The sequence below is a fragment of the Uloborus diversus genome, chromosome 10, assembly GCF_026930045.1.
Source record: "Uloborus diversus isolate 005 chromosome 10, Udiv.v.3.1, whole genome shotgun sequence".
Taxonomy (NCBI): Eukaryota; Metazoa; Arthropoda; class Arachnida; order Araneae; family Uloboridae; genus Uloborus; species Uloborus diversus.
The window spans coordinates 94,049,361-94,062,134 of record NC_072740.1 but is presented as its reverse complement, the minus strand read 5'-3'; the positions used below and the strand labels follow the sequence as shown (position 1 = coordinate 94,062,134).

Genomic DNA, 12,774 nt, shown 5'->3' with positions numbered 1-12,774 from the left:
AACTTTTAAAGCTTTTATAGTATTAATTCAAAAACCAAAGATTTCTTCTTGAAATTGTGATTACAGTACACTAATTACTTCGGGACCATGGAATAAAGGCAAAGGAGCTAAGGCATTAATGAAGGCTTCCTCTTTGCTTGTATGGTTGTTTATTTTACGTAGCATTGAAAGCGTAAAAGGAAATTTTAAGCTAGGTAAAATAAACAACCTAACAGACACAATCTTAGGAAGTTCATCCTGTGGTTAATAAGTAAGATTCAATACTTTGACGTTGAGGAAAAAAGATGCACAAATATGCGGCAGTGTATAATCGCACCTCATTCATTTTACTTTTTTTGAACAGAAAATTGGCGGAAAATGCGTAGGGAATTAGGGTACTTAATTCTGTAAAGCAAAAAAAAAAAAAAAATTTTTTCTTCATAAAATCAATTTTCACTGATTTTCTGCTATTTTGTCAAAATTCCCTGATATTTCCCTGATAAATAAAGTTCCCGACTTTTCCCTGATCTTCCTGATTTCCCTGATCTGTCGCCACCCTGATTTTTGGTTCACAACAAGTGAATTCTCACCTCCATGGCACGTCATACACCTTGTGTGGCTGTTTATGTAGCTTAATAACTTGTTTAATTAAAAGTATATACTTATTTATTGATTATTCCTTTCACAAGTGTCTCAAATACTAATTGTTTAAGTATATTTAATTTTTTAATATCATGTTTAAGTTCGTTTTAGTTGGACAAGAAGTCATGTCACACAATAAATTCTCACCTCCGTTACGTAAACACAAAATCCCATTCCTCATTAACATGTGGCAGTAATGACATCAAATTTTATATCCCATGATATAAGGAAGCCCCTTTGTTTATTTTCAGCCACAAAGAAGTTGTAAGATTTTTCACTGTAAAAAAATTCCGAAACGGCACTAAGTATTTCTGTAAAAGTTCCGTTTACTTTCCCAGATACAGGGGAGCTCCCTTGTTTATTATCAGTAAAAGTTGAAGTTGTGAGATTTTTGTCGAAAAACAAAAAGATAGATTTTTCTTTAGAAACTTAGTAAGGTTATTCTGACTTTGCACCTCCGTGAACTTGAATTTCAGGGATGTAAATTAATGTAAAAAAAGAAGTAAACGTGTTTTCATATGCTTAACATGTGCAGATTGTAGCAACGAAGACAAAAAAATTTTCCAGAAAAATGTCTTCATTAGGCCTATAGTGATGGAAAATTCCTCACCTCCATGACAGACCTTATCAATGTCATTATTTCTAAGGTGAAAATAAATGATGGAAGAGAAAAACATCAATAATAGGCATTTTACCAAAATTATAAATTGCCAGTATAACCTTAAATTTACTTAATACTATTTTTTATCATACGTTTGAAATAACCTAATATTATAACTAATTAAGCCATACTTTAATTAAGAGGGCTAAATATTATATTCCCAGTAATAATTAAAATAGCTGATTGTTTGCATAATTAACAAAATTACTACCTTGATATTAAATTGGGCCTCAAATTTTAAATATTAATTTTTTTTTCTTTTTTTAATAATTTCTATGAACAAGGCATTTTTTAATTTTTTTAATTTATGAGTAAAATAATTGGAACTTAGCTGAGCCTTTGTTTAGGGTTACTTCTAATAGGTAACACTTTCATGCAAGAACAAAAAAAAAAAAAAAAAAAAGGTTTCGAAATTGAAAAATACAGTAAAACCCATTAGAGGGGACACTAACGGGACAAATTTTTTTGTTCACAATAGAGAGGTGTCTGCGGGACAGGGGTTTAACAAAGTTATTTGCATGGGAATCAGGGAATTAAAAAATGTCTATATAAGAGGGGTGTCCGTTAGGAGGGGTTTTATTGTATTTACGTTCAAACGTTCTGTTTTCTAGAGAATGGCCAATATATATACAGTTAAACCCCTCAAGTGCTGACATTAATCGGAAGCACATTTTCGTCCCTAACAGAGAGGTCTGCTAGTTTTTAAATATTTATGTAATAATCAACACACACCCACACACACTAGTTTAAGGTTCAAAAGGTGCTATATCCTTGAAAATGAGATCGCGCTCATCGTACAGCTGGATCCATGAGGTGCCAATACTAATCTGTACAAAACAAATATAAATAAGTAGATATTTTTAATTTGGTAGCTGGAACTAATTTCTAGCATCCTATGAAATACTGAGGTTTAATTTATAGATATAACTCAAGTTTTAATTGGAGGTTAGGACTGTACACTTACAAAGACATCTGGAAAATTTCAAGAAAGCCACTTTTCTTACTAGTGAGAATTTTCAAGAGATGAAATGTTTAATTGCATTTCTCAAAGTTAAATGTAATTCAACAGATTCATTTACTGAGATATGCTGATCACCCATGTGTGTTCTAAGTAAATATTTTAAAAAATGCATCTAATAACCTACCATTTATGCTTGAATTAATCGGTGGTCAATTACTGTGTGTCTAAAATGCTAGTAATAGACTAGAATAGTAAAGTAATGAAGCAAAAGGTTTTTTTTATAAACCAAAGTGATTGCAAACATTCTTGTGCGTAAGATAAAATATAATAGATTTTTTATCCAGAAAAAAAAGTTTTTACCAGTAACTGGGACTTGGCCTAAGGAGAGGCTCAGCATAATAATAGAAGTTTAGGTTCAGGAGAATAAGGTCATGGGAAAGGAGGGGGGGGGGACGCTTGGCACTAAAAATGATATGTGCATTACAACAGTTAAATATTATAGAATTTTATAAAGTAGGGTGCTAAAAAAAAGAACTTTTCCTACAGATGAAGTTCTAGTGGCCATCCATTGAACCAAAATTTTAGATACAGTATTTGAGTATATGTATTCGATACTGTGATGATTTTAAACAGCACCGTACTTATGGTTACGGTTACATTATTTTAATTTCAAACTACTGCGCCCACTTTTTGTGCATATTGAAAAAACACGAATGGTGTTGGGACGAGAGGCATGTGATGAAAATTACAGGCTTAAAGCATTTGCAAAGATGAGAATTTTTAATCCTGGTGACAAAGAGAAGAAGATATTCAGCATACTTTTTATAACTCATTGAGCTAGACAGCAGGAGAAGTAAAAGCAATCACATACTTGCCAACCTTCGAATTAAAAAAAAAAAACAGGAGGTTCCACTAGAGGTTATATGTCACCAGCGACATATCTTCACAACATAATTATCAATTGTGCTTTTAGATAACATGAATACTAAATTTAAAGTGAAATGGGGATTTTTCGCAGATGTAAGCTAATTGGTAGCAGTAAGAAAAACATACTGCAAAGGAAAAACCTAACAATAAGTAGTGAACTTGCTTAAAGTTCAGTAGATTCCTCAGTCTCTTCTGAAAAGTAGCTACAAAAATTTAATTCCTAAAATCCGAAAAAAAAAATCAATATATAATGAAAATAGTATATATAATAAGAGGTACAGGGTAGCACATCCTAAAATAACTTCAAACTTTTAAAATAATTAAAATATTTTCAAGATGCAAAAAGATTGAAATCAGCTGCAATTTTCGGCTGAGCACGTGCTTCGATGCACATGCAATGTGGGAACCTTTCAAAAAATTAATTTTCACTAACAGAGTTATTAATTGGAAAAATTCTTATTCCCTGACATTGGTAGACTAGAAAAGGGCGCCATCTATTGAGAAGAAAGTGAAATTTTTTTTAATGATAGACTGAAAAAACGGGAGAAAATCGTAATAAATAGGAAATCAGGAGATGGAAGCAAAAAACGGAAGTCTCCCGTTAAAAACAGTAGAGTTGGCAAATATGCAATCACTAAACACAATTTGTAAATCATTCCTTTATCAAAAAGCTTTGAAAATAAAAGTTCTCTAAACCTGTAAATCTGCCATTGAGAATTACTACATTGATTTTTGTGAATTTGGTATTCAGAAGGAAAGAAACTCAAGAAGAAAATGTGTTGCAATTTAATTTTTTAAATTAACCTTAAATTAGTGTAGTTTAAGAATGCTTTATCTTTAGAAGCTCAGATGATGTTTTTTACATTTATATTTTATTTCTCTAAAGAACTTTTAAAATAACAGCACTCGTATAGTAGCTTTACACCAAGGAGATCATTCAAATAAGATTATTTAATAAATTATACACAATTTTACTAAACATACTTGATTTTTCAACTTCAGTTTGAATTTTTCTTTTCTTGAACAATGGTTTCTCTATATCTTCACTTTTGGATTCCTGCTCCAAAGGCTAAAAAAAGAAAAGAATTATTGAAAAAAATAAGTTACCAAAATAACTGTTACCAAAATAAAGTTGCCAAAACTTGATGTAACTTTGAAAAGTAGTTACTGCCATCTTTTTGTGACAATTAATCTATTTTTAAAACAATAATTAAAACCAGAGGGAAAAGTAAGAATTATTAAATAGATATATATAACAACACTTATAAATACTCATCAAAAAACTTTAAATAGCTGAAAATTGGAAGGAACCAAAAAGCATTTTCACTTCAGTCCACATAATTTTACAAAAAAATGAGGTTATTCCTGTCTTAATCTCCAAAGTGTGAAAACATCAGCTGACGTGAAGTTACATTACTTATTCTAGAAATATTTCTTTGAAAGTTTTGGTGTCTGCTTAGTTAATAAGCAAGTAACACTTATTAAAAAAGCAATGTTGCTACAGTTGGCAATTAAATTTTAGTATTTGATTTATACTATAATGGATACCGATTAATTGAATCAACTGTTTGAATGAAATTGAACCGTCAAAAACAGTACAAAGTCCAGCTTTATTGAATTAGCCGCTTTAAGGAATCAACCTCCTTATGGAATCAAAACTGTTAAGAACAAATGTGATTCATTCAAGTGACGGCCGCTGTATTACTTGATATTGTCAAAACTCTTTTTTCAAGAACAGGGCATAGAAAAGGGAGATTAAAGCATTACTATTCCCCTCTACACATTTCTTGAGACCTATTTCAAATTTAACAAGTGTTTCTAAGTCAGTAATCACATGCATTTAAAATTTAAAATTGAACAAAACAAGTCACTGAAAACGAATTGAGAAGGCAAATGTAGCAGAAAACACATCACTACTCCTTGGACTGGCCGCAGAATCAAGAATACGTGCTTCCCGGATTTTTACCCTCTCCACAAAATAGCTTTGATGGAGCTGTTCCCCACGCAATGTTACATGAATGAACTTTTGTACACCAAAATGCTAAAAGTGGAGTCGTCTGATAAACTTTGTTGACTAAGATGCTAGAAGTGGAGTATACACGCCGATAAGCATACAGATAAGACATTAAACTAATCAAAATAATAACATTATTTGCGAATCCCACTACTTACAAATAGTACTCAAACGATTCCAGTCCTCAAAAGTCAATTTTTGCATTGATTCACACTGCAGGCATCTTTTCTTAGCTTTGTTACAGCATGGATTTTTGACGGGCAGATGTTCCATTAGTTTCACTTCGACCATTCATCTTTGGCAGTCCTGGTAGAAACTTCAATACCCTGTTCATTCTTCATCAAAATAGTGATACGGGTTTGCGAATTTTGAGAGAAATATTTCTGATTCTGTGGCTAGTATGAGCATTGTTGATGTGTTTTCAGCCACATTTTCCTGCAGAATCTGCTTCCAGTGACTTGTTTTGGTCAATTTTTATTTTGATAAGCCCATTCTTACATTTGTTTTGACAACATCACGCATAAATCTAACATGAAACTTCGACAAACTGTAGGAAAATAACTTTATTAATGAGTGTTACTTACTTATTGACGAGAGCAGACACCAACACTTTCATAGAAATGTTTCAAGAATACTTAAAATAGACTCACAACTACAGTTGTTATTACCCAACGGTAACAAAAACAGGAATAATCTCCCTTATTCATAAGTAATTAATTTTTATTTTGTTGTTTTGAAGAAAAGTTCCCCTGAAGGCCACACGTTAAGGTACTGACTAGAGTGGGCGATGTAGGATTGTGATGCATTGCCAACATTACATTGTGATAGAGCAATGCATCACTACATTTTTTTTTTTTTGCTTTTTTGAAACAAACTGGATGCTGCCACTAGAGGCCGCCTGTGATGCAGGGAGTTTTTTTGCTGCAAATCAGATAAGGAGTTTTTACTGTACTTATTTTATTTTTACTGTCTAGTTTTAGTGTTATTTAGTGTATTTATCATGTAATTTAGTAGTGTAGTTATGGATGAGAAGTTTGATGTTATTGGAATTACAGAGACATGGGCTACCGAATTTGATGCAGATTGATTACATATTGCTGGGCCAAATTTGTTTAGACAAGAAAGAGCAGACAAAAGAGGTAGTGGGGTTTTATTTTATGTTAGAGACAAGTTCATTTGCAATGAATAGATCATAAATGATAAACCTTCTGACATTGATATGGTTTGGCTGGAGTTATGAGCAGTAAGAGCAAAAAATTAAGTTTTGGAAACACTTATAGGTATACAGATTCAGAAAAGAGAATTGAAGCAAAGGCTAGCAGATAATATTAATTTGAATTCTGAAAGATTTTTTGCTTACGCTAATTCTGGGAAAGCTCGAAACAGTCAAATTGGGCCAGTGGTTGATGAGCATGGAAATTTTATCCAAAACGATAAGGATATTGCAAATATTCTAAATAACATTTTTTCAAGTGTGTTTAATGATAACTGCATTTCAACAGTTGACGCTAGCAAGACACAAGCTATAATGCAACTTGAGGATTTTGTGTTTTCCAGGGAGGAGGTTCTACTTCATTTGAAAAAAATCAAAGCAACTAAAGCTCCTGGACCACATAATACACAGTTCTTCATTGAAAATGCAACACCAAGAAGGAGTGTTCAGAAATTTATGCAAATTTTAGAGTAGGCATACATCACTGAGTTACGTAAATGATGTGAAATGCACAGTTCTCCGACGCATGCGAAGTAAGATATACAAATACAAATACAAAAGTGACGACCAGCAACAGGCTCTGGGCCCAGCTAGACTGGTCCTAGTCAATTTACAATCCCCAGTGAAGATCAATGGCCCTCTTAAAACTGTCTACTCCTTTGCTCATTACCACCTCTTCCGGTAAGCTGTTCCAAGGTTCCACTACCCTGCTAAAATAATAATTTTTCCTAATATCCATGTTAGCCTGAGATTTAAATAGCTTAAAACAATGACCCCTTGTCCTGTTTTCAGTGCTAAACTTTAGCCCTGTAACATCTTTCGTTTTAATAAATTTAAACAGCTGAATCATGTCCCCTCGGTCTCTTCTTTGCTCAAGACTACATTTTTAGCCTTCTAAGCCTGGAATCATAATCTAAGTGGGAAAGTCCACTTATTAGCCTTGTAGCCCGCCTTTGAACCCTTTCCAATACATTAATGTCTTTCTTAAGATAAGGAGATCAAAACTGAACAGCATACTCCAAATGAGGTCTTACCAAACTTCTATATAAGGGCAGAAGAACTTCTTTAGAATTGTTTGAAATAGATCTATTGATAAACCCAAGCATCTTATTGGCTTTGTTGCTAGCAATGCTGCACTGTTGGCTAAACTTTAAATCCTGACTTATTAGGACCCCCAGATCAGTAACTTTGTCTGCCTGACTAATGACTGAACCTTGCAAATAATAACTTGTACACTTATTTCCATGCCCTAAATGTAGCACTTGACATTTCCCAACATTAACAGCCATACCCCATTTATCAGCCCACTCCGTAATATGATCTAGATCCTCTTGCAGCTGATTTGCTTGTTCTTCATTTTCTACAGTCCCCATAACTTTGACATCATCAGCAAAACAATTCATGTTCCCAGAAATATTTTTGTGAATATCATTCATAAAGACAATGAACAAAACAGGCCCTAACACTGATCCTTGAGGAACCCCGCTTAAGACCTCACTCCAATTAGAATAATTTCCCCTTACAACTACTCTTTGTTTCCTTCCAGCCAGCCAATTTTTTACCCAAATGAAAGTTCTCCCTCCTATTCCTATATCAGCTAATTTGCTAAGTAGAGCAACATGCGGTACCTTATCGAAAGCTTTTTGAAAATCAATGTAAACAACATCTACAGGCTTCTTATAAGAAGCATTGAAAATGTTTGCGATTACATCTGCTAATTCCTCTGCACATTCAACGAAAATTTTCGGATAAATATTATCTGGCCCCGGAGCCTTAGTCTCTTTAATTTTTTTCAAATGAAGTAAAACGTCATCCCTGGAAAATACAAAGTCCTCAAGCTGTACTATAGCTTGTGTCTTGTTGGTGTCAACTGTTGAGATACAGTTATAGTTAAAAACACTCGAAAAAAAGTTAAGAACATTAGCAATATCACTATCGTCCTGAATTAAAATTCCGTGCTCATCAACCAGTGGCCCAATATGACTATTTCGAACTTTCCCCGAATTAGCGTATGCAAAAAACCTCTTGGGATTCCTGTTTATGTTATCTGCCAGTCTTTGCTCCAACTCTCTTTTCTGAATCCGTACCAAATACTTAAATTTACGCCTTGCCTTACAATATTGGAGCCTATCTGCACTGTGACCTGTTTCTCTAAACCTATGAAAAGCAGCTTGCTTGTAATTTAGAGCGTCTTTAGTTTCCCTGGAGAACCACATTGGCCAAATTTTAGTGTTGACACCCTTTCTCCTAAAAGGAACATGATCCCGAACCGTATTCGCTAGATTTTCCTTAAACTCTGCCCACTGAAGATTCACATCGCTATTGTCCAATCCAGAAGAAAAAACTGCTTTCAAACTCTGCCGAAGTGCCACAAAGTCAGTATTTCTGAAATTGGGCACAAACCTAAAATTCTCTACTTCGTGCATATCAAATTTAATCCCAAACCTAATACTGTTGTGGTCACTATCTCCAATGTGTTCCCCTACACATAACCCCTGAACAGAGCCTTCCATGTCGCAGAAAACTAGATCTAAAATCGCGTCCTGTCGAGTACCCTGAGTTACAATTTGATCTAAGAAACAGTCACCAATTACTTTCAAAAGCTCCTCTTCTCTGCTATTACTACGGTAAAATTTATTCCAATCAATTCCTGGAAAATTAAAATCTCCCATTATGATGACTGACCCCTTGCTAGAAATGTCACTAATAATACTAAACATCTGTTCGTCTTGACCCTGGCTTAAGTTGGGTGGCCTATAAATATTCCCCAAACGTAGTTTTTTGCCCTTATTACTAATCAACTCCAGCCAAATCATATCGATCTCATTAGGTTTATCATTAATTACCAATTCATTGCAAATTAAAGTGTCTCTGACATAAAATAAAACCCCCACCACCTCTTTTACCTACTCTATCTTGTCTAAACAAATTATACCCAGCAATAGATAATAAATCATCATCACTTTCGGTAGCCCATGTCTCGGTAACTCCAATAATATCCAATCTCTCATCTATAATTATGCTTTTCAATTCTTCCATCTTGTTCCTAATACTACGAGCATTTGTATAAAAAACCTTAAGTAAGCCCATCTTACTTTTATTTAATGCTGCACGATTGTTTGAATCCCAAGTGTTAAAATCTTTTCTCTTATTAGCCACCCTATTTCCGTTTCTACTAAAATCCCGATAGTTAGTACCCTTTCGAATTCTGCTCCTTAAACCATGCCCCCCATTCCAACTTAGTTTTTTGATTCTGAAGCCTCTAAAACCAAACCACTAACCATTTTGACCCCTGTAGAGCTCAGATGTAGGCCATCCCTAGCAATCCAATCTCGTTTACATCTACTCCACACATCAATAAACCTGATACTACACTTAATGCAAATTTCCTTGAGTACCAGGTTCATACACCTAGCCTGTTGGTTTAACTATGCACTCCATACCTGGGAAGCAAACCAACCACTTGGACATTTGCCGAACAGTTGGTTGCTTTGTCCAACAGGGAATCCCATTCCTTTGTAAACTCATCGTTACTATGGCCTACATCGTTAGTTCCCACCCACAAAGTAACTACATCCTCTTTATCAAATACCCCCTTCTTTTCAGCAACCCTATTTACATCTCTCACCCGAGCCCCTGGCAAACAACATCTAGCCACCTTACGTCTAACTCTGCCTATTGAGTTTCCCACCTCACGCACCATTGAATCTCCCAAAATTATACCCTTTGTTTCCCAGTCAGTCGCCTCAGCAATAACTTTCCCCTTTACCTCTGGAATTTTCCCACTATCTAACACACAGCTAATTCCCACATCCTTTTTACTAACTTCCTCCTTTAATTCTGGAATATTCCCACTATCTAACACACAGCTAATGCCAACCTCCTTTTTGCTAACTTCCCCCTTTCCCTCTGGAGTGTTTACCCCATCTACATGCCTACAGCCTAATGCTAACTCACCCTCCAAAGTATATATAAGGAAATTGCAGAATGGGTAATATTTGTGTCGTTATTTCTGATTGGAGAATTATCGAAGAAATTTTGTTTTGTCTTGGAGGATACATGTAACACAAGGGAATGCCAGGCCCCCGTCAACGAAGGCACTTCCAGCAGATTGACGATTTTACAAGGGGTACGGTGATTGGACTGAGAAGGGGAGGTTGGTCCGTAGGTCAAATCGCAACTGATAACCACATGGATGCGAGCACGGTGCATCAGATGTGCTGAAGATGGTTTTGACAACAAAACGTGGCAAGATTGAAGGGTGTAGGGGCAGCAAAAGGGTCATCAGAACGCGTGGATCGACGCATCCACCGACAAGCTGTAGCAGACTCACAAGTCACTTGTTCCTCAATTATGCAGCAGGTGCAAGATACCCTGAATGTTCCGTGTCAACCAGAACCATTTCCCGTCATTTGGTCGCAAGTGGTCTGCAATCACAGCGTCCGTTAAGAAGACTGCCATTGACCCCACAATATAGACAGCAACGTTTAGTATGATGCCGGACTAGGGCAACGTGGATGAGAGAATGGTGAAATGTCGTGTTCTCAGATGAACCCCGCTTCTGTTTATCCAGTGATAGTCGCCGCATACGTGTGTGGCGTCAATGTGGAGACAGATCAAATCCAGCAGTAACTGTGGAACGTCCCACCGCATGGCAACATGGCATAATGGTTTGGGGAGCAATTGCATACAATTCCATATCACCTCTAGTTCGGATTCAGGGCACTATGACGGCCCAACGATACTTGGATGTTGGGGCCAAGCACTGGCTGTCTTCCTATGTCTGCTATGATGAAATAGTGGTTTTTTAGTAACTCCTTGTTAATAAATTTTCCTACATTCTTCGAGATAACAAAAATTTGAACTTAACTTTTTTAAAATTTTTACTTGGTAAGGAAACTAATTTTAATATCAAGGCATTTTAATGTGCTAAGATGTTTCACAATAATTCTCGACCTTTTTGCGAAATACTTTTTTACTCTCTCCCCGAAATCATGGAAGTAGGATATTTATGTTGAAAGAATAGATATTATGATTGTATTGATTATCAGAATAGCATAAATAATTAATCATCCATTGATTAATCGCAGCAGATATACTTTATTAACCAAAAAGTAGGGGTTTTTTTTTATTGTACCGACACAAAATTCAGATGCATGTTACAAGGGTTTAAACTACTGATTCTTTGAATTTTAAAGTAACATAACCAATATATATATATATGATACTTGCAGTTCCTGTTTGTATAGAATATAAGTTTTTATTATTAAACTGAAATGAAATTTCAAATTGAAAACAATATAGTATTTAAAAATAAAGTGGCTTTCTTTTCATTCATAAAACTCATGGATTAAAACAAACTTTTGCTATTTATTTCAAGGATTTAATTTTTCTTTAAAAACTTATAATTAATTATATTTAATCATTTACTTAAAATATAAACATTCGTCTTCAGCATTAAAGTTTCTCTACACAAAATGGATTTAAATAAAACTTCGAATGAGTTACGCAATGAAATGCAAAGTAAGATGACTGCCTTTTAATAAAATAAATGTTGTCAAAGTAGCATGCTCATTAAAAATAACACAGCAAAATACGGTGAGTGTTTCAAGTTTTATATTGCAAAATTGTTAAAATGTAAGATATTGGATTCGTATAAATGTTTTTATACAACATTAACTCTCTCAATAAGATAATGCCCGTGAATAATTGATTGATTTCTTTTTTAAATGTCAATGATAATGAATAAAAGGAGACATTTGTCATATGAACTCACAGAATCATAGCATAAAAAAAATAAATTAGCTTAAAATTTTAAACAAAAGTTTTAAAATTTATATAAAGAGATGAATTAATTACTCGTGTTATTAATTTTGTACTGCACATTAATGTATGCTTACAATTTTGTTAAACAAAAAAAAATAATAATTGCTTGTTTCAAAATGTTGCTTTCGTTTCACTGGCATTTTTTCTGAATTCACTAAACAAGCTTTCAGATTACAGATCTGAAATAAATAGAAGCATTGACGATAAAGTTTTAAATATTAAGTGCGCCGAAATAATTTAAACTTTAAATTTTGGCCAAATATATTGATATTGTTGAAGAAAAGTAAATAAATAAGGAACTGGATACTTAATAAATTTGTGTTTACACGGAAAAGTTACAGTAAATACTTTATGAAAAACGAAAAATGGCAAAAAAATATCCTGTTAAAATAATCCTAAAAGAAGAAATGAAGAACTGACTGTAATAAAGTAAAAACTCAAGGAATGCAATATTTTAAACTACGATACGTTGGGAAAAAAACTTGAGTTTGAATATTAAAAACATATACAAAAATCATTGAGTTATACAGGGATACACACTGGGGGGGGGG

At 34.1% G+C, this 12,774-nt stretch overlaps 1 protein-coding gene across 2 annotated transcripts in view; it reads right to left on the bottom strand.

Annotated features, from left to right (window-relative positions):
- LOC129231527 (glutamic acid-rich protein-like) overlaps positions 1 to 12,774 on the bottom strand; it is a 276,821-nt gene that overhangs the window by 11,563 nt on the left and 252,484 nt on the right. For both annotated transcript variants that reach the window (XM_054865866.1, XM_054865867.1), the window contains one exon: positions 4,155 to 4,239. In XM_054865866.1, coding sequence (XP_054721841.1) covers positions 4,155 to 4,239 — 85 coding nt within the window. The remainder of the gene's footprint in view (positions 1 to 4,154; positions 4,240 to 12,774) is intronic.